The sequence below is a fragment of the Orbicella faveolata genome, unplaced genomic scaffold (assembly GCF_042242905.1).
Source record: "Orbicella faveolata isolate gen_17 unplaced genomic scaffold, um_ofav_v1 contig_47, whole genome shotgun sequence".
Lineage (NCBI taxonomy): Eukaryota > Metazoa > Cnidaria > Anthozoa > Scleractinia > Merulinidae > Orbicella > Orbicella faveolata.
This window is the reverse complement of record NW_028301577.1, coordinates 21,747,659-21,769,011: the sequence shown is the minus strand read 5'-3', so window position 1 is coordinate 21,769,011 and position 21,353 is coordinate 21,747,659. Positions and strand designations below refer to the sequence as shown.

At 38.6% G+C, this 21,353-nt stretch overlaps 2 protein-coding genes across 4 annotated transcripts in view; one reads left to right on the top strand and one right to left on the bottom strand.

Annotated features, from left to right (window-relative positions):
* LOC110067602 (uncharacterized) overlaps positions 1-11,133 on the bottom strand; it is a 43,548-nt gene extending 32,415 nt beyond the window's left edge. For 2 of the 3 annotated variants that reach the window (XM_020774946.2, XM_089279047.1), the window contains exons 1-3: positions 10,927-11,133; positions 9,854-9,895; positions 3,642-3,761 (exon numbers count right to left, since the gene is read on the bottom strand). In XM_020774946.2, coding sequence (XP_020630605.2) covers positions 3,642-3,761; positions 9,854-9,889 — 156 coding nt within the window. In that variant the 5' untranslated portion in view covers positions 9,890-9,895; positions 10,927-11,133. Of the gene's footprint in view, positions 1-3,641; positions 3,762-3,850; positions 3,934-9,853; positions 9,896-10,926 lie in introns of those variants that run through there. The other variant, XM_089279046.1, reaches the window with a different exon arrangement.
* A 246-nt stretch (positions 11,134-11,379) lies between these two features.
* LOC149097633 (uncharacterized) lies at positions 11,380-12,371 on the top strand. Its single transcript, XM_089279049.1, has one exon. The coding sequence runs from the start codon at positions 11,677-11,679 to the stop codon at positions 12,364-12,366; it is 690 nt and encodes a 229-aa protein (XP_089135175.1). The 5' UTR covers positions 11,380-11,676; the 3' UTR covers positions 12,367-12,371.
* Positions 12,372-21,353: the final 8,982 nt, after the last annotated feature.

The window sequence follows — 21,353 nt, the reverse complement described above, 5'->3', positions numbered from 1 at the left end:
TTTTTTCGGACTCGTCTCATCGTCTTTAGGTTTTCAAACCATTCAGTATTAATGGCAAGGTTTTGACTATAGATTTTAAGGAAAACGATTTAAATTTCAAAATAAATGGCTCAGTTTAATTGTAACCGGTGTTATGGTACAGCTTCTATGCGAGGGACAATGAAAAGTGAAATAAAGTTAACGACTTTTCAACGATTTTAGCCTGATTGTAGAATAACAAAACTAATAGTTGCTCTCCAGGCGGACTCAGGCTTTTAATTTCAAGAGCTCGTCTCTCAAGGCTAAATCATCCGCTGCCAGCCGGGTAATGTATATGAACTTCTAATAACACCCGCCTTCAATTACTGACCTATTTTTGCCTTGAGAAAAAAAAAAAAAAAAATAACGGGGAATTTAAATCGCTGAAGGGCTTATGCAATATTAATTCATTAATTCGGCGCCTGTTTAACGGAAACCTTTGTGCAAAAGGCGGTGCTGAATTTTTAAAAGGTTCCGCTCTTAGCTTCTTCTTCTGGTCGAGGGTCTTGGTAATGTGCCGAGAACTTCGTCTTTTGAAATAAATTTTGTTGTGGCGTTCAGTTGTTGAAGGCGACTGCGCCCTACCTTTACAATCACCTCTTATCAAACAACGCTGGTTTGGCATTCCGCGAAAGGCCAAGTCAGCTGAGATAAGAAGCTAAATTCGCAGGCTACATGACACATCAGATTGTAAAAACACCACTTGTGATGACGCTTAGAGAGTTCGTTGCAGCTTTAAAACATGTTTCTGGGTATCGCGCGCAGCACTTGCTACAAGGAAAGAGTTTTGATAAATCGGAGGATGTGCGACGCAAAACAGTTCCCTAGCAAAGTTGACATATTTAATTCTAGGAAAACTAAATCTAGAAGGAAGGGGAAAAAGAAAAATTATAACGAACAGGTAGAACTATGTTCTGTAAAGCCACAACAAAAAAATCGTCGAACACAAGTGAGAGACCGGTAATTATATCCAACATAACCCGGTGTGTGAAATGCGTCAAACAACAAAGTAACGAAAGTTCTACATTTCTAATCAGATCAACAATCTTGCAATTAACACGCAGCTTTGTGGGCAAACTTTAGCACGTCTTCAAGACTTTTACACATAGGCCGTGCCTACTTTACCTGCATTGCACAACTAGCGAGACAAAAGTAGATTAAATTACTTCGAAACCATACACTTTCCACCTGTTCGATACAAAGTATTTCTAGAATCAGCATGGGCAAAAATTAGCCTTCGGCTTTGTTTTGTATTTTGCGCTTTTGAATGTTTTATGCTTGGCTTGGCGTGCCGTTAATCAAAATCCATCTTGGGACCGCAGTTTAACTGCCGTGGTTTGCAAAATGTAATTTAGTTAGAAGGGCACCAAGCAACCCAACTTCAGCAATAACTTCAGTATGGTAAAAAGTTTATTCGCGGGTCGTGTTCTAGTTGACTGTTTTTCTTGCAAGAACTAAATAAAACTTAATTTGAAAAAGAAATTTAAAAAACAGGATGCCGTAAACCTAATTGGACTAATTGTTAACGCATTAAAAGCATTCCTGTAAAATGCCCGGAGGTGTTCGCTTCATTCAATACGTTTTTAATCCGGCAAACCTTAAATGACATCGATTTTTTTTCTCAGGAACAAAAGGTTAAAAATAAGGTTACGGATAGAATTTCGAGAATTTCTATCCTTAGCGGGGAATCTTACGCAAACCAGGTGTGCTTGGAACCACTGACTTCAAAAAAACACTACATTGCAAAACGATATTATCAAACGTCTATAGTTCAAACAATCAGAACAAATATCAGTTCAGCCTTTGTTAACAACAGTTTTACATGAAAGCCGAACTCTTTAATCCTAAAGACTGATCAAAGTGGATTTTCCTCTTACGTCTTCAACACATTGTCAAGTAGCAGATAATGAGAACATAGGAAATCATAAACTGGAGGACAATCTTTTGAAATTCTTACAGCTGGTATTAAAAGAAATGTAAGGTGGTCGGTAGAGAGAATTAGTGTTTGAGCTTCGACTAAACTGAAGAGTCGTTCGGTGTTCACTGTAGGCCTGAATATAATTTGTCGATCACACTACATCAGTATTCAAAATTAACGTTTTATAGCTCATGTAGTTGTTAATAACTTATTGAAGAATAACCGTTAACAAGTCATTTATGATGTGTGTGATGAAAATTGCGACAGCTTCAGCTAAGAAGTTTGTTTTTTTGCCCACAGTTGTCAGAAAATGAATAAGAATCAAGACATTATCACTAACTGGATATGAAACGAATTATTGTAAAACACAGTTGTTAACACTGAAATAAATTAAAATTAGCTAGAGGAAATTACAAATGATGAAGAAGTAAATTACTACGACGTCTTTTAAAATTCACTTAAATTTTCCGAACTACTTCACATAAAAACAATGAGATGCATAGCGCTTAAGTCGAAGGAAAGAAGATTAAACTTTTATGAGAAACTCGAGCGGACGATCTTTGTTGTCACAAGACTTGTTTTAATAACCCACTCGTAAAGGAAGACAACGAGCTTTTGAATTCTCTTTTGTGAAAGTGCCTAATCAATGTTAACTGGTTAAACTGTAGTATTTTCAAACACGTTAACGGTAATAGAAGTTCAATATTATAGGAAAAAACTTGCGAAAATGGAAAATTAAAACTAACCATCCACGCTTACTGAGTTAAATTAATTAAGGAGAAAATAAACATTTTGTGTTTTAACTGCGAAGGTAGGACATCAAAAAACGGAACACTTAAGTTTTCTTCGCGGAAAATATTCATGAAACTTTTACTTCAAATCTTCGGTTGTGGCCGATTTAAAATATTTTTTTTTTTCGGTAAACGAAAAAATTGGCGTTAAAGGTCGGAAAGTAAACAAATTACTGACTTCAATAAAGGTGAAAGGAAACCGCCGGAACACTACATATTGGTAAAAAAAAAGCTCTAAAATTTTGCTTGGACATAATGATTAGAAGAGAAAAACAATATTAGACCCAACTAAGACAAAAAATTTTCGTAGCTCGTTAACCTAAAACAACCGACAAGAATTTTCTTCGTAGGCGAAAAACTATACTTGGCAAATAAACTTTACTAGTCATATGTCAAACTACTACAATAACGCTTTGTCACATAATGAATAACAGTTTCCAACATTTGTAAGGCTAAAAATATGTTTTTGGCGTCCTGGACTAATATATGCCATACAGGAGAGAGAGTTTTTGAAACTTAATGTACCACGGGTATTTTGTAACACAAAAACATCTGTCATACCAATGATTCAAACTTCAAAATATGGAAAATGACGAAAACGTTTCAAAGAAAATTTTTTTAATAATTTCCTCTTGCACACCGATTTTGTTTACCTGGTGGGAATTTTCTCATATTCAAAGTACAAGCAAGCATTGATGTGCAATAACTCTCTTATTTTTTTGCCTTTGAAGTTTAATAAAAGTAATGATTTACCTCCCGTAGAAGGTCAAGCACGGAGGACAAGCAAGACGTTTTCACGAAACTCAGCGTGCCAAATGCGAAAACAAAATGGGTAAATGCCTTTTTGGTGTGCGATGTGCTTCTTTCCAGATGAGAACGAACACCGTAACACACACAAAAATGTTCGTATTTACCGTTCTGATGTTGTCAAGTTCTATGCTTTCCGCCGTCAGAATTTCCTTCAACGCGTCGACGTCCTCGTCATTAATCGCTTGAAACATCTTGGATGCCAGCGCTGACGTGTTTGAATTCCTCTGAGGAAGAAATTTTGAACGCGTTAGCACTATTGTACAACCTGAGTTTTAATCTGAAATATCAGATGTTTGTTGAATGCGATACATACATACGGTAAGTGCTGCATTCTTCGGATCTCGGCCGCGCGGTTTAAATTGTAAGTAACTAAATCCAGGTAAGGGTTTTAAAGTTTCCTCGGTACCAGTTTCTCGCGTTTTCTCACTTTGTTAGATCACGTGAAGATTACGTTTGACAGAATTTGATGCGAAAACACGCTTTCGTTGACACAAATCCATTACTTTAATTGCATCATGAGTTTCAGATGTCGACCTCTTTTATATAGTTCAACGGCGAAATGTAAGAACGCACGGCTTAACATTCTTACACGCAATTTCAGCGAATATCCTACAAGTTTATTTTGTCCTCCAAGCGTTTGTTTTGCTTTGATTTTTATAGTTTCTCTCAGTTGTCGTATGGCTTTGACTGTTTTGAAAATTTCTCTTTTGGCCAAAAGCCAAATAACTTGCTGCTACGTGCTTTAATAATAAAGGAAATACGCGAGTAACGTAATAGGATCTAATAGTGTGTCAGAATGATATTGATATTCACAACATGTTTCAACAGGAGCCATAACATGGCTCCTGGTTTCAACTAATAATTTACCATTTCGTTCTGGTCGCGTTGGCCTAACTTTTCCATCGGCCGCTGTTTTTTAAAAAGTTATTTACCAAATAACGTGCTAACGTGCTGCTACGTGCTTTAATAATAAAGGAAATACGCGAGTAACGTAATAGGATCTAATAGTGTGCCAGAATGATATTGATATTCACAACATGTTTCAACAGGAGCCATAACATGGTTCCTGGTTTCAACTAATAATTTACCATTTCGTTCTGGTCGCGTTGGCCTAACTTTTCCATCGGCCGCTGTTTTTTAAAAAGTTATTTACTTACTGCTTGCACTAATTTCGTCTCTTTTCTTGTTACTTTGTATTTTTTGTTACTCGAAATGTTGTTTTTTTCTCGTCCGTTACGCGTTATTCCAGCTGCAAGCTGAATCGCAGGCTCGATCACCAGCGGTTGAACGCGTAAAAACTGTGACCGGAAATCGAACACGATTCAGTGAAGCATGTCTTGAATTTATCAGAGCAAAATATGTCAAACCAACCGGCAGGTGATGGGAAAGAAAAACCTAGTTTAACTAGGCGGATATTATTTTCTGAAATGTAACTCGAAATATGTAGAACTGATTGTGTCAATGTAATCGATGGAATAGTATGCCAATCGAAAACCTGAGGGGACTTTTGTCGATAACTGGATTTCTCTCGACTGTAAGGGCCTCAGTGATTAACGCATGCAAAGAACACAGATTCGAGCCGGGGGAGTGGAGAAAATGATGAAAACTGTTTGTTCGAAAACGGAAGACACAGAAAAAATAGCGGGTTCATAGGATCACTGACGATTTATGGCCACTAGCAATGAGTTTATGGCCACTAGCAATGACTAGCAATAAGGCCCCGGCTCTGAAAGACCAAAAAACGCCGCGATATTAATCATATTTTAAACTACCTGTAGCCAAAAATAAACAAACAAACTAAAACATTGTCATCCCTTGCTCATAAATACATATTGTTACTGAAGTTTAATGAGTGGGAAGTCGCGAACATGTCTTCTTATGACAAGTTTTAACTGTTTGCCCGTTGTTAATTTATAAGATGACAGGTTTTCACGATTAATTTTTGCGGAATAATAAGTGTTTCCTTGACAACCAGCTCCTCTCCTAATTTCGAACCAAAAGCTTATATGTCAGCTTTAGTTTCAGCAGAGAAGCGTGCCAAAGAAACTTAACAGAAAAACTTCCCAAGTGAAATAGTAAAATAATTCTCGTCCATCCAAATTAAGCAAATTCGACCCCACTAACTTGAATTCAGTTATTTCAAAATTCCCCGTTTTTTCTATCCCCAAACCATTTCCCTTGATTTTTCCCTGCAGTCATTTACTATGGGCTATTTCGAACTCCGAACAAACCTGGTAACTAATCAAAAATAAGATTTATGAAAAAAAAAAAAATGATAAAATCAAACAAAGAAACAATACGCGATACTGCTTTAACATCAGTGTGCAGTTCTGTTTAATAGTCCCTTTTATGGGCAAAACGATAACCGACATGTATCCTAAGTTGTTTCCGAGTTTTTCTGTTGTTTTTTTTCAAAATTTGACACTTACCAGAAAGCGATGGCAAACGATTTTTATCTGTAATTAATTTTAAACCTTTTGGGCTATCTTTTCCATAGTCGGTTTACCTAAATATGCATGTTTAGGACATTTTGTTTGTAATTAGCACCTTTGAATCATGGTGAAGGCAATATAGAAATGTTATTATTATTATCATTACAGCGAAACCTCTCCACAACGGCCACCTTGGGGACAGAGGAAATTAAGTGGTCTTTGTAGAGAGGTAGCCGTTATGGGGAAGTACGGGTGTAACATGACACCTGTTTTTTTTTGCGGAGGGCACAACATTGTTACTACTTAATAAAAATCCTTATTGTAGCATATAAATACCTAACACAACCAAAATGTATCAATAAAACAGAGACCAAACAGAAACAGAAACAGGGACCAACGACGCGCGGGACGGATCAAGCTTCGTGATCTTTTACAATATAACATGTGGTTTTGTATGCACCGTTTGTCACTCGTTGTTTAACCGGCCGTTGTGGAGATGTTATTTTGGTATTTTGGGACTCGTTTTAGTGGCCGTTTCCGTTGTGAGGTAGGAATGTTGTTAAGAGGTTGAATTTAGAGTAAATGCATGTACCGTACAACGAGACTAAAAACTGGCCGTTTTAGGGAGGTGGCCGTTAGTGTGAGGTTACAATGTGTTTCTAAAATGTATCAGCAAAATATTGACTCATGTCATGATTTATTTAAAATTTTGCTGTTATTATTATTTATGATATAGCTTTTCAAAAACGAACGTAAGTGTTTCATTAGGATACCAAGCACGAGAAAGCTTTGGGCGTGTTCTATTTAACCCCGGGGTTATAAGCAGTTTTTCCTTTGTAGCCAGATATGAGTACCAAGAATATTTACATTAGTTACTGTTATATTACACTATATTCATACTCTTTCTGAGTTAAGTTAATAGCTGGTTTTCACATGACGTCACTAAGATTCAAACTACAAAACTATTGATCTTCCTGAGATTTTACTTAAATGATGTATAAGAGCATCTGAAAACTAATATTCATACAAATTTTGGCTCCGAATGGGTTCTTGGTTTTGTGATAGACTACGCTTGAATTTCGAAGCTTTTGCGTGACGCGGCATTTACATGATGGCGTCATGATGGTTAAAAAAGTGACTTATTTCGGAGAATTTGGCTATCTGAACACTTCATGTCTTAGAAAAAGTATTATTTTAATGTTTTAGAGTTCCTCGAGGGATAAATTCACGCTTTTATAGCAAAACTCAGTGACAGATGTTTCTGTTGGTTTCCGGCCGCCATGTCGGTGCCCATACGGATGGGCACCAGCATGGCGTCTCCATACAAATCTCTATAAATTTGGGTAAAAAATTTCTCCGCATATCTTGCATAAGAAAAATTGTTGTGACCAGAATCTTGGCGAGAGTCTTTGCATATTTACTTTCTTTTATTTCCCAGATTCTGGACTTAATCTATTGAACGGTTTTGATTTTTATTTTGATCTATTTTGAATGGCGTGACACTAAAAATCAGCAATATGTTCTACTGTCTACTCCACAATAATTTTACTGTGGTATAGTGGCCAACTCAAAAGCTTTTGCTCCTTTAGCCATTACACAGTTTTCTCTTGTTGAAAGCGTAATTTTGCATTTTTTTTCTCTGATTTTGTATTTTTGCATTCTCGTCCCCAAAGGCCGCGCTCCTTTTGGACAGCACCAAGAATCGAGACCTCTGGGAAGGTCCAGTTTTCTGAGCATGCGCAGCGTAATCATTTCGTATTCTCAACCAATCAGATTTGTCAGACTTGACTCTGAGCATGCGCAGAGTGACGGGAAGTCTGTGAATCGCGGACTTCTAGTGTCGGACCTTCTCATTCTCTGGGGACGAGAATGGTATTTTTGTTAAAGATGATTCCCAATCCGAACTGCGCAGTCTCTGCACCCTAATGTTTATAAACATTCTAAATCTCACTCGATGAAATGCGAATCGATGTTACGCGTTACGAACCACATACCTTATCTTTGAAGCCTTTCAAATTCTTTTTCGAACGGCCTCATTGACTTTTAAAGCTGCATAGTTGTTTCATCAAGCGATTTGAGAAAGAACGAATCGTAAAGCTTCGAACGCTTCGCATCCATAATGGCGGTTGTTTCGAAAGTTTGAATTTACTTCATGTAAGTAGTTGCGAAATGTTTACATTTTATGATGTCTTACATGCCTTTACAAAACAAAAAAAACGCAAACAAACAAACTCTCGAGAGTGCGCAGTACGGACTGAAAATCATCTTTAACTAAATCAATTTTATGTGACTAAAATAAATGTAAATTAATTGAATTGAACCCAGAACTTTCGAAACGGGGGCAAATGGTACGGAAAAGTTTCCGAAAAATCCGAAAATTATTGAATTTCCGAAATGCGAACCATTCAACCGACAATTCGGGAAGTTCGGGGACGAAAATCAAATGGAACGGAAATTCCTGACAAGAGATTTTCGAAAAATGTGTGCATATCTCGCGAGTTTGTCCTCTTTTCTGGAAATTCCAGAAAATACTGTTTTATTCGACAGTGAGTTTTTGGTCGAATGAAAAGCGCCCTTAACAGTGTTTGGTATTTTCGATTTTGTCAGCGGAAATCCTGACGAAACACGGAGTACGAGTTCGTGAATGAATTCTCAATAACGCATGAAAATAATAAAAAAAATGTTCTTTTTCTTTGATTAGTAATAACAATAATGATTTTCATTATTACTGTGATTATTATCTTTGATAAAGTGCCGGGGTGAAAATTATCTGTGAACCGAGCGTCTTCACATACATGCTGTACCCGATAAGTTTGTTACAAGAATGGCAGCAGAAAGCTGATGTGGCAAACTGATGACGAAAGTTGATGACGTCACGGCGGCCATATTGGTACCATCCATTGAAAAATGAGTATATTTCTTCCTTATCTCATGATTATTCCTTTATCGTACTAGGCAGCGTTAAGAAGAGTGATGTTTGCTTTATATTACTAGCTACACACTCGCCCGGCCGCCATCTTGACGTACATATACGTGCTATTATTTAGCAAAGTGCCGTAATTTCTTAAAATGAACTTCTCAGTAAATTAGACCCAAATTCGGGAAAATTGTTTGCACCTATCGATTCTATTATAAGGTCATTTTTTTTTTTTTTTTTGTCGTTGCTTATACAGCTAATGTTATTATTTTGATGCATTAGGTGAACCTAACCCGCGCTGAGCTTTCTTGCCACCCGAAGAACCTGCTCACAAGTTAATGCAAACCACAAAGAATCACAAAATTTGCAAATATAATAGTTCCTTACTAAACGTGATTACATATTGGAAAACATTTTAAAAGAAATATTAACGCTAGCATATAACGTTTTGGCATCATTCTTAAATTCTGTTACAAGATTTTTCTATATCCTTTTTCTAAGAAAGTTCATAAAAGTTGGGAAATATCCCGGAAATATCTACCACCAAATTAAATCGTCTACTTATGTAAGGATCGCGAAGTTGTTACTAATGAAAAGAACTCAACCACAACTTAGTCTTTTGACACTGAGTTCTTTTATCTAAATTGAAATTCTCTTTCTTAAGATGATCGTAAAAAAGACTTATCGTGCCATTTGGAAACCAACAACCAATACTGATAAACCGTAATCCTGCCATTTACAATTATCACTGAAAACGTTCGCTAATACTTCTTTCTAAATAAATATTGGAATTTGTCTTTTCTACTAGATAAGATAGAAAATATCTTAAAATTGATAATTCCACTTGTGCGAAAGTTTTCTTTCGCCACGTTATATTTGCAATGGCTTTTAGGCAGCAGCACATGCAGTGTATTTGGCTTATCTAAATATTAAAACTGAATATTAAAGCAATCATTTAGCTTCTCACCTTATTTCTTCTCACGTCCCGATTGTGCCTCTTCATAATGAACTAAGAAAATTAGATATTAAACGATTAATCAGTCAGATATGAAGGGAAGTACATAAGCACTGTGGTATCTGGGAGTTAGTAGATTTACGAATACAACATTGCTCTCGCCGGTAGGCGAGAAACGGAATTTGATCGGAGGAAAAGGGAAAAAATCGCTCTTGACAGTAGTTTGACAATAGGCGTTGTTTACATTTACAGTAGAGATACCTGCTGCTCACGCCCGACAACGTATGGGCGTATGTACATAAATTATGCAATTTTTCAAAAATCGTCCGTGTGGTCATGCTGATCATAAAACGACTGCGAAAAGCAGAAATATGCCAATAAAGCACAAGAGGTAATTCATATCTGACCAGTTTAAGACCTCAGTGATGTCTTCGTTTTATAGTTTCATATATATTTGCATATATTATACCAGTTTTCTTTTTATCCTAAAATATGTCTATTATCAAGTGACATATACTGTTAGTTTACTATATCTTGCCCTTTCCACTTTTCTTTTATCGCCGTTCATGTTTATCAATACTGTATTCAAATCGTCAAGTGGAGAAATAAAAATACAACTGCGACTTCAAATATATTTGCATTCTTCATTTCCCCTAATGACCATTAATCGTAGCAGTAGGTATCTAGAAGTTAATCACACAGGACTGATTTTCGGATATCCGTTCAATTGTTGTTCATCTCAGTCGCTTAAAAGTTTGTTTCTTCCACCTTTATAAATCCCTCATTAATCTCAGACCTCTTCGACTCGGAGTTCTTTGATGAGAGCTGACCTTGGCTCGTTATATAAATACAGGAAGAGAATGGAGTGTTAATTCACTTCAGGAACTATACAGACAATGTCTCTTAATTTTAAAAACAAAAGGACTGGACAGATTTGAAAGGGTGAAATGTTTGATAAATTCTTCACATGATCCGCCAATATTTCCTTCTAGAAACGGGAAAAACACGACGTAGATTAATGGTCACGGAAAACGAGGAATAACAAGTGTTAATGTTTTCCATGCACGCAGCGTTTTAATACTGACCTTCTTTCGTTACGTTCACTAGCTGTACTCGGACGGCAACCATCACTTATTCTGGGCACAAACTTTGCTTCCGAGAAAGAAAAAAGTTTCTGCAATTTTTCAAAAAGCGGCTTTAAGTGTTCCCTTGTCTAGATTCATAGGGTCTTGCGAGGCCGAGGCGTGCGGTGGCGCGTGTTCTCTTGAACATGCACATCCTCACTATAAATACACCTGCTTGCTTGCATTCTAAGATTTCAATATTTGAGTGCTATTAAAGTTAGCAATTTTTCTTTTTAAAATTGGTACCTCTTAAGGATGAAAAAATTTCAAGCCACGCTCACAAAACAGGATCTTTGTACCTCTAAGGTTTTTTTCAAAATTTCTGACGAGCAGGCCCGTGCTTTTAATATGGGAGTCCCCCCTCCCCCGAGCTTTAACTACACTGACAATGAGACGGACGTGGCCATTTTTGTGATAAACAGAATGTACCATGATTTTCGTGAGCATTATCACAGCGCCAAAGCAAAAATATCCAAGAGTACATTGCCTCGAACACGTAACCGTTCACACTAATCCGCCACGAAAAATGTAATTTGTGATGATCTTAAATTAGCATAAATTACTATTTTGCCGGCACGGACCAGAGGGCTGGGTACGGGTTTGAGGTGCGCAGTGTATAGTGGGATTTGAGTTTGTAATCGGTGACAGTTGGCGAGGTGAGACATTCTATGGCCAGCCTTTGCCGTGTTTAGGTTAAGTTTGGTTTTTACAATGGATGAAGCTAAAGTTAAAGAGATCATTGCCCAGAACAATCGCGATCTGCTTGGCCAGATTAAGGATTTAGTTTCCACTTCAATTTCTGATCTAAAGAGATCTAATGATTCGAATGCCGCGGAGCAGATGTCTGAGATCAAGAGGCTAAAGCGGGATGCTCCACCTTCCTTCAAGAAGAAGAGTAACGAGGAGCAATTTAAAGCCAACAAATCAGTCATGGAAGCTGTCGAAGACGCTAGCGTCGCTCTTGAGCGTAAGGACCTTCTGAGGACCAAGGAAGCGTTGGATCGGGGTATGTCTTTGCTTAAAGATCGGCAAAAATTAATTTTGTTGGCTGATAAGTCGCCGTACGGTTGGAAAACCGTTTTGGAATATAAACATCACGACTTGGCGGATGACGAAGAAGACGAGAAGAAAATCTATAGAGCTGAGGCGAGAGCGGCTAGAGCCTCGAAACGCTTCGCTCCACGCGGTCTGGGATTACAGCGCCGATCTGGAATACCTGTCTCAAGAAATTCGCAGCTCACCGTCGGCCAAATTCCTAATTCCTTTACTCGGGTCAATCAACAGCTTTCCGTTGGCAGATCTGCCAGACTTTGCTTTTCCTGTGGAAAACCTGGACATTGGCGAGCTTCCTGCCCGAATGTTCTTTCCTCTTCCAATCCTGCCAACCAACAGGCAAAGTGACTAGACAGCAATACCCGGGATCAAGGTGTAGTTGGTTCTAGTTTTCTTTTGTGTTGTTTTCCGTTTGTCTTATTTTTCGCTGGATCTTTCATACGAGTCGTGCTTAGTGCTTTCAGAGTTAATTTGCATTTATTAAACTATGTTTTTTCCCGTCGTGTATTATTTATTTTCTAGACCATGAGTCTGAGGCTTTGCCATTGCCGTATTGTGAGCTATCTCTTCTAGAGGATCCATCGCTGAACTGTGAAATTGCATGTGATGATGCACCTGTTTCGGTTAAAGGAAGATTGCGTAAATCGCTTCAGTTTTGGAAAGATATTGACGCACCTCGTTTCATAATTGACACTATTGAGTTTGGATATAAGTTGCCACTTCTTCAAATACCAGCACCTTTTGTTGCTCGGAACAATAATTCAGCGATTCAGGAATCTGATTTTGTTGAGAATGCTATTAACGAGCTTATTAGTTTGGATTGTATCACCGAAGTTTTTACACCTCCTACTATAATTAATCCATTATCTGTGTCTATTCAGAAGTCAGGGAAAAAGTGCTTGATCTTGGATCTTCGTCATGTCAATCTATATCTTTTCAAGTTTAAGTTTCGATGCGAGGACCTGTCCGTTGCCAGAGAAGTTTTAAATCCCGGAGATTTCATGTTCTCCTTTGACTTAAAATCGGGTTACCATCACGTGGATATCTTTCCAGATCATAGGCAATATCTGTCGTTTTCTTGGACCTTTTCGTCCGGTCATACTAGATATTTTCAGTTTTCAGTTTTGCCATTTGGCCTTAGTTCTGCTCCTTATTTATTTACAAAGCTTCTCAAGCCGTTAGTCAAGAAATGGAGATCCGAGGGAAAGTCTATAGTTGTCTTCCTAGACGATGGTTTAGGGGCGGCCGCTGACTGTATCAAAGCGAAGATCTCTAGTTTGGCTGTTCATTCCGACCTATTAAAGTCTGGTTTCCTACCTAACGAAGAGAAATCCGTTTGGGATCCTACTCAAGTGATTACCTGGCTTGGGACTGTTATTAACACTTCCCAGTGCGTTATCAAAGCCACGGACAAGAGAATTGATTCTCTTATTAACGATCTTTAATCTCTTTTATGTTCGGAGCGCTCCTTGCACCAGGTTCGCAAGCTTGCAAGCGTGTGTGGAAAAATTATCTCGCTCGGGAACTGCGTCGGGAACGTCATTAGACTTATGACCAGGAACACCTTTCTGGTTATTAACTCCACTGCTGATTGGAATTCACTTGTTTCTTTGACACCTGAATGTTTACACAAATTGAATTTTTGGAAAAACAATCTCGCTGATATCAACGGCCTTCCTTTGTGGCCTATTAAGCGCAAGCCTTCCAAAATCGTTTACTCTGATGCGTCCAATTCAGCCTGCGGGAGTTACATACAATTCGAGGACAAAATTTTTCACCAAAATTGGTCCGATTACGAGAGTGCACAAAGTTCGACTTTTCGCGAACTTCTTGCTGTTTCATTGTCCTTGAAGGCGTTCAAGGATTCTCTTGGCGCGCAGACTGTTGTCTGGTATACAGACAACCAGAATGTTGTTCGCATCGTTAACATCGGATCCAAAGTTCCAGCTTTGCAACAGTTGGCTCTTGATGTTCACCGACAATGCCTCATCGGCGGTATTAGCATTGACATGCAATGGATTCCCAGGGACCTCAACACTTGTGCCGACGATATTAGCAAGTTAGTTGATTACGATGATTATGCAATCAACGATTCTGTTTTTTATGCTCTCGACGAGCTCTGGGGTCCGCACACTTGTGATAGATTCGCCTGCCATTACAATGCAAAGCTTCAGGTTTTCAATTCTAGGTATTATCAGCCCGATTCGTCTGGCGTCAACGCTTTCGTCCAAGATTGGTCCAACGACAACAACTGGCTTTGTCCTCCTGTCTGTTTAACATGCAAAGTCGTCAGTCATTTGAAGCGCTGCAATGCGTCCGGCACTCTCATCGTTCCCCTTTGGAGATCAGCGCATTTTTGGCCCATCCTTTGTTTCGACGGTGTGCACTGGAGCAGTTTCGTTCATGATTGGGTGGTCCTCCCTGATCTTCCCCATCTGTTCATCAGAGGCAAAGCCAAGAATTCCATTTTCGGATCCGGTCCGCTAAATTTCTCAATGGTAGCTTTGCGCATTAATTTTAGTATTGCACCCAGGCAAGGTTCTGCGTTAGTTTGCAATGCATTTCGCGTTCCACAGTGTTAGCGCATTGTTTTCTGGCTTTGAGGCGCCTTGCTTGAAGCAGGCGGCCCTTTGAGACGTACTCTTGAGGGGTCTGTGATATTTGTATACAGTGCCCTTGAGGGGCCTTTGATTTGAGACTGTTAACGTTGAAGATTTCTATACAGTGCCCTTGAGGGGTGAATAGATTGTGTTTATTGCAGTTTTGTTTCTGCGTTGTATAAGCGTACTTAAATATAACATTGTTTTAAAATTAATATTTCTACAACTGTAATGAGAAATTTTCACTTCCACATGCTCTTGGTGAGGATTTAAAATATTCAAAGGCTTGGTTGCTACTCTCAAAACAAATTTTGAGTGCTTTTAAGCATTATTTGTTGTTTACTGCTTGTAAAGTTGTAATTGATGTAATAAAATGTTGTGTTTCAGACTTATGTAGGTTTTTTTTTGTCTGCAAGTCGAGCATAATGCTACTTCTCTAGCGTAATTTTAGGCATAATGCTGTTGTTTTGAGGTTGACGTTCAAAAGAGCATAATGCTCAAATTTTCGAGCATAATGTATCTAACCCTTCTCATGATGTCGTTTCTCGCAAACATCTCCAGAAACTACTTACGATCCCCCCTCCTTTAAGCAGTTTACTTGATATCTTCATGTTGGTGTCCTACAAGCACTTCGTGACGCGCGCCGCTAAGTTTTTTTAACACCGATTTGACCAAGTATTCGGTAAAAATATTCGTGATAACGTCCTTTGACTACCTTTTGAGGGCCATCCACGATGTAATTAACAAATGAATAAGTGATAAATTAGTTAACAAAAAGCCTTGTTATAGTTTTAACTCCTTCAGGAAATAAGCAAATGAGGCAATGAATTAAAAAAAGCTATACTACCAAGCTTATAGTGATAAAAATCAAGACCTTCACGATTTCAAGCGAAGTTAATACGAACGTCACCCTTGCAGTTCCCAGTTCAATAAAACAGCGTATTGCACACCATGGAAACCGTCAGGAAAATAACTCGTCTTGCTGATAATACCATTACGAAGAACGGAAAAATCCTTTTCGCGAGTTTAAGTTAAAAGAACGCACAGATGTATCACCTGGCAAATTTGTAACATACGGAATAAATAAGTTACGGCCAAAAACGTTTATGATCTAAAATTTGATACTTCGATTACGACTTTGGTATAGTTGTCGCTTTTCAGTGCCAAAATTGGCTGCGCAAATAAAGGCAAAGGCAAAAACAATGATATTTGAAGTAAGAAATTATAATGTTAAATCTCTATCGACAAATTCTGATTCAGTCAGTTTTCGCCACAGCTATATCTCAATTAATTAACACACTAAATAATTTTCTTAAAAGAGAATTCAATAAAATTATTCAGTACTTATGCAGTTAACGAGTAATCATTCGCCGTATAGATTTAATTTTTTCGCGCCAAATTTCTCACAGAGTTCGATAAGTGTCGCAGGCCTTTACAAGAAAACTTACCTCTGTTTGCAAAGAGGCAGGCCGAGATCAATCAAGGCGGAGAATTCCACTGCGAAAACGTAACACCGACAAACATAGTTTTGCGGAAAGTTGAAAAGAATTCACAATCCACTTCAAACTTGTGGCACTCTAAATAATTAATTGGGTGAAACATGATTTGTTTTCTGCTTGTTTTCAAATAGGTCACCTCGTTTGTGTTTAACGATTTCACGTTAATATTCGAGGCAGCTGGTAGCATCTCCCACAGTTAAATACAACGAGTTTCATAGTACGTGTGAATGGAAACGGAAATTGTTTCTGTTCAAAGTGACAGACATGACACCAATTTAGGCGATGAACTTGCAGTTTTAAACTGTACGATTTCTGCAAGCACGCGAGAGTTTCATTTGTACCTAATTCAACATCTCTTCGTTTTGAACATATTTTTTTTCTTACAAATACTGGTCGTATTTACATCTATTATCCTAAAATGAACTCATGGACAAACTCTCTCTGGCCGGACGACGGAGGTTTGTAATAAAACGGTACAAATTTTATATGGTTTACGTTAGGTACAACTGGATCAAAGATGTTCCAATTATTTTCAAAACAACGAAAGCGTAGAATATCGATGAATTTGTCACGCTTTAAAGGGCATAGGAAGGGGCCTGACGCGAATAACTGCAGTGCACTAATTTTTTACCGTTGAGCCTTTTTTCGCGTGTTGTGGTGTTTTCGCGAGAAGGAAGATGTCGGCATCCCTCACGGTCAATAAAAACAATATTATTACTTGCTATTATTCGCAAATAACTTGCTATTATTAGCAAATAACTTGCGACAACGTAAAACAACAAAATCAGCGGATTTTTCACGAGATGTGGGCGCACCTGACGGGAAGGCTTTATTTTCTTTTAGCAAACCGAAATATCGAAGTGAATTATTCTCTGAGCCACATGAAAGAAGGAAGATATGGTGATGGCGAGATCATAGATGCACGGGTATGCTGGTGATTCGGTTAAAATGCGCAATAATCGATAGACTTCTTACGGGCTCATTGGACGAGAGAGATATGATCGATGAGAGTGTAGACACCACAATGAAAATTACGTAACCCGTTACTGTGAAACTGTAGGTGACTTCCAGAAAACTTAAGAAATCATTGCGACGACTCTACTATTACGCGGAAACCGAAGATTTATGAAACGTTAACTAGGACATTTGTGGCGAAATTTCCAACGAAATCATCTGCTTCAAGGAGCCTTAAATTACACGCGCGACCTCGCAGTGATTTCACGCTTCCTCTAATTATAATCAATCGGAAAAGATTCAACGTTATATTGTAATAACAAATTTTGACCGATCACTTTTTTCCATGGGTTACACTCTTTTGGACCATAGAAGTGACGTAAGATAAAATGTGGAAATTTTTCTAGTGAAACCACTCACTTCGTTCAAGGTTGAGGTTTGAACATTTTATGACGTCATTTCTATGGTATCGAAGTAACATATTAAACACGAAAGACCGTGTCATACCACATTTCCAAACACCGAGAAAAGAGGGTTGAAGATAGAGTATTTTTGACGAATTCTGGGCGTTTGGAGATGTGTGAAACACTGCCTTGAGTGTTTGATATATCTTCTAAATCGAAACTAAAACTAAGGAAAAAACGGAGAAAAAAATCGTAAAAATCTATGCTAATTAATTAAGTTTAGATATCCAAACACCGACACGGTCATGTTTCAAAATGCGGTCAACCCTCGGCAAGGAAAATACAGGTCTGGATGAGGTGCTACATGTCGAGCTGATTAATATTCCGGTAGGGGAAAGGCGTTATATGACAGATGCTAAACTCTAGAGAGACTCACAAGTTGTGCTTCAAATGCTAACCTGTAGCTTCCATTGTTTAAGAGATACGGGCATTGTTTGGATCATTTATGTATTGCTTGGTGAGCCAATAGCAAACGGTGTTTGGACAGCTACAGGCCTGCTCCGACATATGGTATCAACTTTACCCTTCAAAAGTGATTTTTCGGTGCTTAATCTCGGCAAAAGATGATTTAGAATTACTCCGAACGTTATGGCAACCATCAAATTCCATGTAGGTCTAAACAAAAATCAGCTTTTTTGAGATAATTCTGTACTTTTTTCCAGTTTTCGTCATCAAATAACAGAAATTTACGAATTTGTACAATTCATAAGCATTCTAGCTTGATTTTGTGTTAATTTCCTTTATTTGTTGACTTTTTTAAAGAAATAGTGAAATCCAAGATGGCGGATCCAAGATGGGGGTCAAAGGACATCATTTGACGTCATATGACGTCATTAGCAACAAAAATGGTATCATCTCGTAGAGCAAGCTCAGGGCTATCTAATCAATATAAATTTATTCCGCTCTGCTTTAACAGAACGAAAACCAAGAGGGGGGCTTCCACCCCCCCTCCCTTGTACCACGGTGGGGGTATGAGTTAGCTTGTACGTCCGAGGGGTAATAAGTAACTACATGACTTGGGTAAGCATTAACCTCACCGTACCAACAAAGCCGATAAAAACCGAGAGAAAATAGTCAAAGTGTTTCAGCGTACCGTAACTCAATGGCTAATTTTTTAAAACTAAATATCGATTACAAACTGATTTATTGACAGTTCGCAAGTAGACAGCCAGAGGATCATGCTACAACGCAACGGTTTGACACGAATGCTTACTAAGTAAATGACATTTTGATTTTACGACTGCTCGGATTCTAGAAGGGTGATAATCACTTTTCCATCGCCTTCTTTCACTCCCTCTTTCTTGACGGGGTTCCCGCCACTGTTGGCCTGGTTGACCTCTAATAATGCCTGGTTGTCTTCTAATAAGCTCACATTAAACCTGGCTAAGACCGAATTCTTAATATTAACCTCAAGGCAAAGGCGAGTTTATTTGTCATACAACCCTTCTCCTACCATTAATGATTTTCCCATTGAGCAGGTGTCTTCAACAAAATCTCTCGGTGTATATATACATTGATGAAAACTTAAGCTCAAATACCCACATTGAAAGTGTTTGTAAGAAAATTTCTTCAGCTTTAGGCTTAATTACGCGCATTAGAAATTTCGTACCATTCTACACTCTTTTGAACATCTTCAATGGTTTGGTAAAGCCCCAGTTTGACTACTGCAGCTTATTATGGGGATGCTGCAGTACAAGTCTCGCCGAAAAACTTCAGAAGCTGCAAAATCGTGCGGCTGGTATATTGTTGTCCGCCCTAAGGAATCAGAGGCTTTTTACCATATCCATTATGATGTTCAAAGCTTTAAATGGACAGACACCTGATTATTTATCAAATGAATTCATCTTTTGTAATGCTACAACTAGTTAAAGATTAAGAAATAGCGAAATGAGGCTGGCTCTTCCTCAACCTCGCACCGATTATGTTCGTAAAATTTCTCTGTGCCGAGCTGTAAATCGTCTCGAAACCGCCCTGTCCACACGGCGGGTCCACGAATAGAAGCTACGTTCATCATTGATGACCGGCTAAGACAGATAGCTGTTTTCTATCACTAAGCTTCACTTATTTGGTTTTACTTTAACCATTGACGTAAACGAGTTAAAATAGGATTTTGTGCTGGAAATAACTACAAACAACAACAGAAAATAACAACAAGAGACTGGACACACACTGCGGTTAAGAATAATTTCGATTAAAATACATACTTTGTGTTTGAGGAAAACTCGGTCAGGGAAATCACGTGATTATCGTGACGCAATCATTTTCGAGGAGCTCCGTTTTCCAAAATGTTTTCCGTCCGATACGATAGCGGAACGCCGGCGTTTTCAAATTCCTCCGGTTTGAAGCGCGTTTTTGAAAAACTCTGCTCTCGTGACGGATTAGTGTGGACGGTTGGCCCAACCGTAGAAATAAAGCTGCGTTTTCAAATTCCTCCAGCGCAGCGTGGACGCTGCCTTAATGTCGGAACAATCATGTGTAACGCACGTGCAGAACCGTTGTGGTCATTATGCTACCCACAAAACTTTCAGTTTGGAAAGGCGCTTTTCCATTCCACCCAAATTCTGGAAATATCGGAAAGGGATGGAACGAATGGTTCCCAAAATTTTCTCAAGAAAAACCTTTTTCGAAATGCGAAATTTCCGAAATGCGAGCCATTCAACTCAGAATTCCGGCATCGCTGCAGAATCGGATGGAAGGGAATTTCGTGAAAGAAATTTTCAATTAAACAACTATGACAAACTACCGCAAGAATCTTGCAGGTCGTGATCCGTAAGGACAGACAAAGATTTGTGTTGTCTTCAATCTCAAGTTTATGTGGTGCATTTTTCCCATATCTTAGGTTTCAAGTTTGTCTGTGATTAAATACTGTAAAAGGACAACTAGCAACAATCAAAAATGCTTAAAGATAACGGAGGCCCTTGTTTTGATATACCTGAACCATTCTAGAAGTTGTAGTCACGCTACAAATTGCGTAGTTGCTTGCTTTGGATCCGTAAAACTCGAGCCGCCGGCTCTAACCAATCAAGATACAATGAGGTTCTTTCGACCAATCAGGTGAAGACGGTTATATTACCCAACCTCAGGTAACTTTTCTTGCGCAATTTTATTCTTTCACTGACGCACGCAAAAAATAACGTGTTTTTTTACGACTGAAGACAATCCTCTTTTTAGTGAGGCCCCCACTTTTTGAGATAGCCACAAGGAAGCTGGATTATTTATCCAAGGTTTGTTCATTCTTTGAAAGTCATACAGGAGTCTTGTAAAACAAAACGGCGACTAAATTCATCTGCCAAGATTGCCGGGCACCTCTGGTATATTTTGCAAATCTATTGCTCCTTTAAAATACTGGAGATGCGAACATTATGAAGAACATTTTAAGAGACATTTTTCCATCGTCAAAGTTATCTTTACCAACTAGCTAGCCCTGGCTTGTTTGGGAACACTTGTTTTTGAAACCCTTACTTTGTTTTATGGCGCCGGCCGTTGTCTCCCCACCCCCTCCCATTTATTTTTCTATGAATAAATATAGATATTTGTTCTTTTGAATTAGTAATCCGCCTAAATCCCATCCAGGGGGAAGTAGAAATACTCCCAGACGCTTCATGCAACAGAAACCGGGATAAGCTCCGGCCTGATGGGTCACTTGGCCCTTATGGCGTAAATGAACCCTGCGGTTCTCGGCACAGAAATTCAACTTCCTCGGCAAAGATGCCCCCCACGAAGGAGATCTACACGGTAACACCTTATCTGCCAAACCCTTTGCAGTCTTGCCCAAATCGTAGGTATACCATGACTCGGCTCTACTTCATTTGACGGGT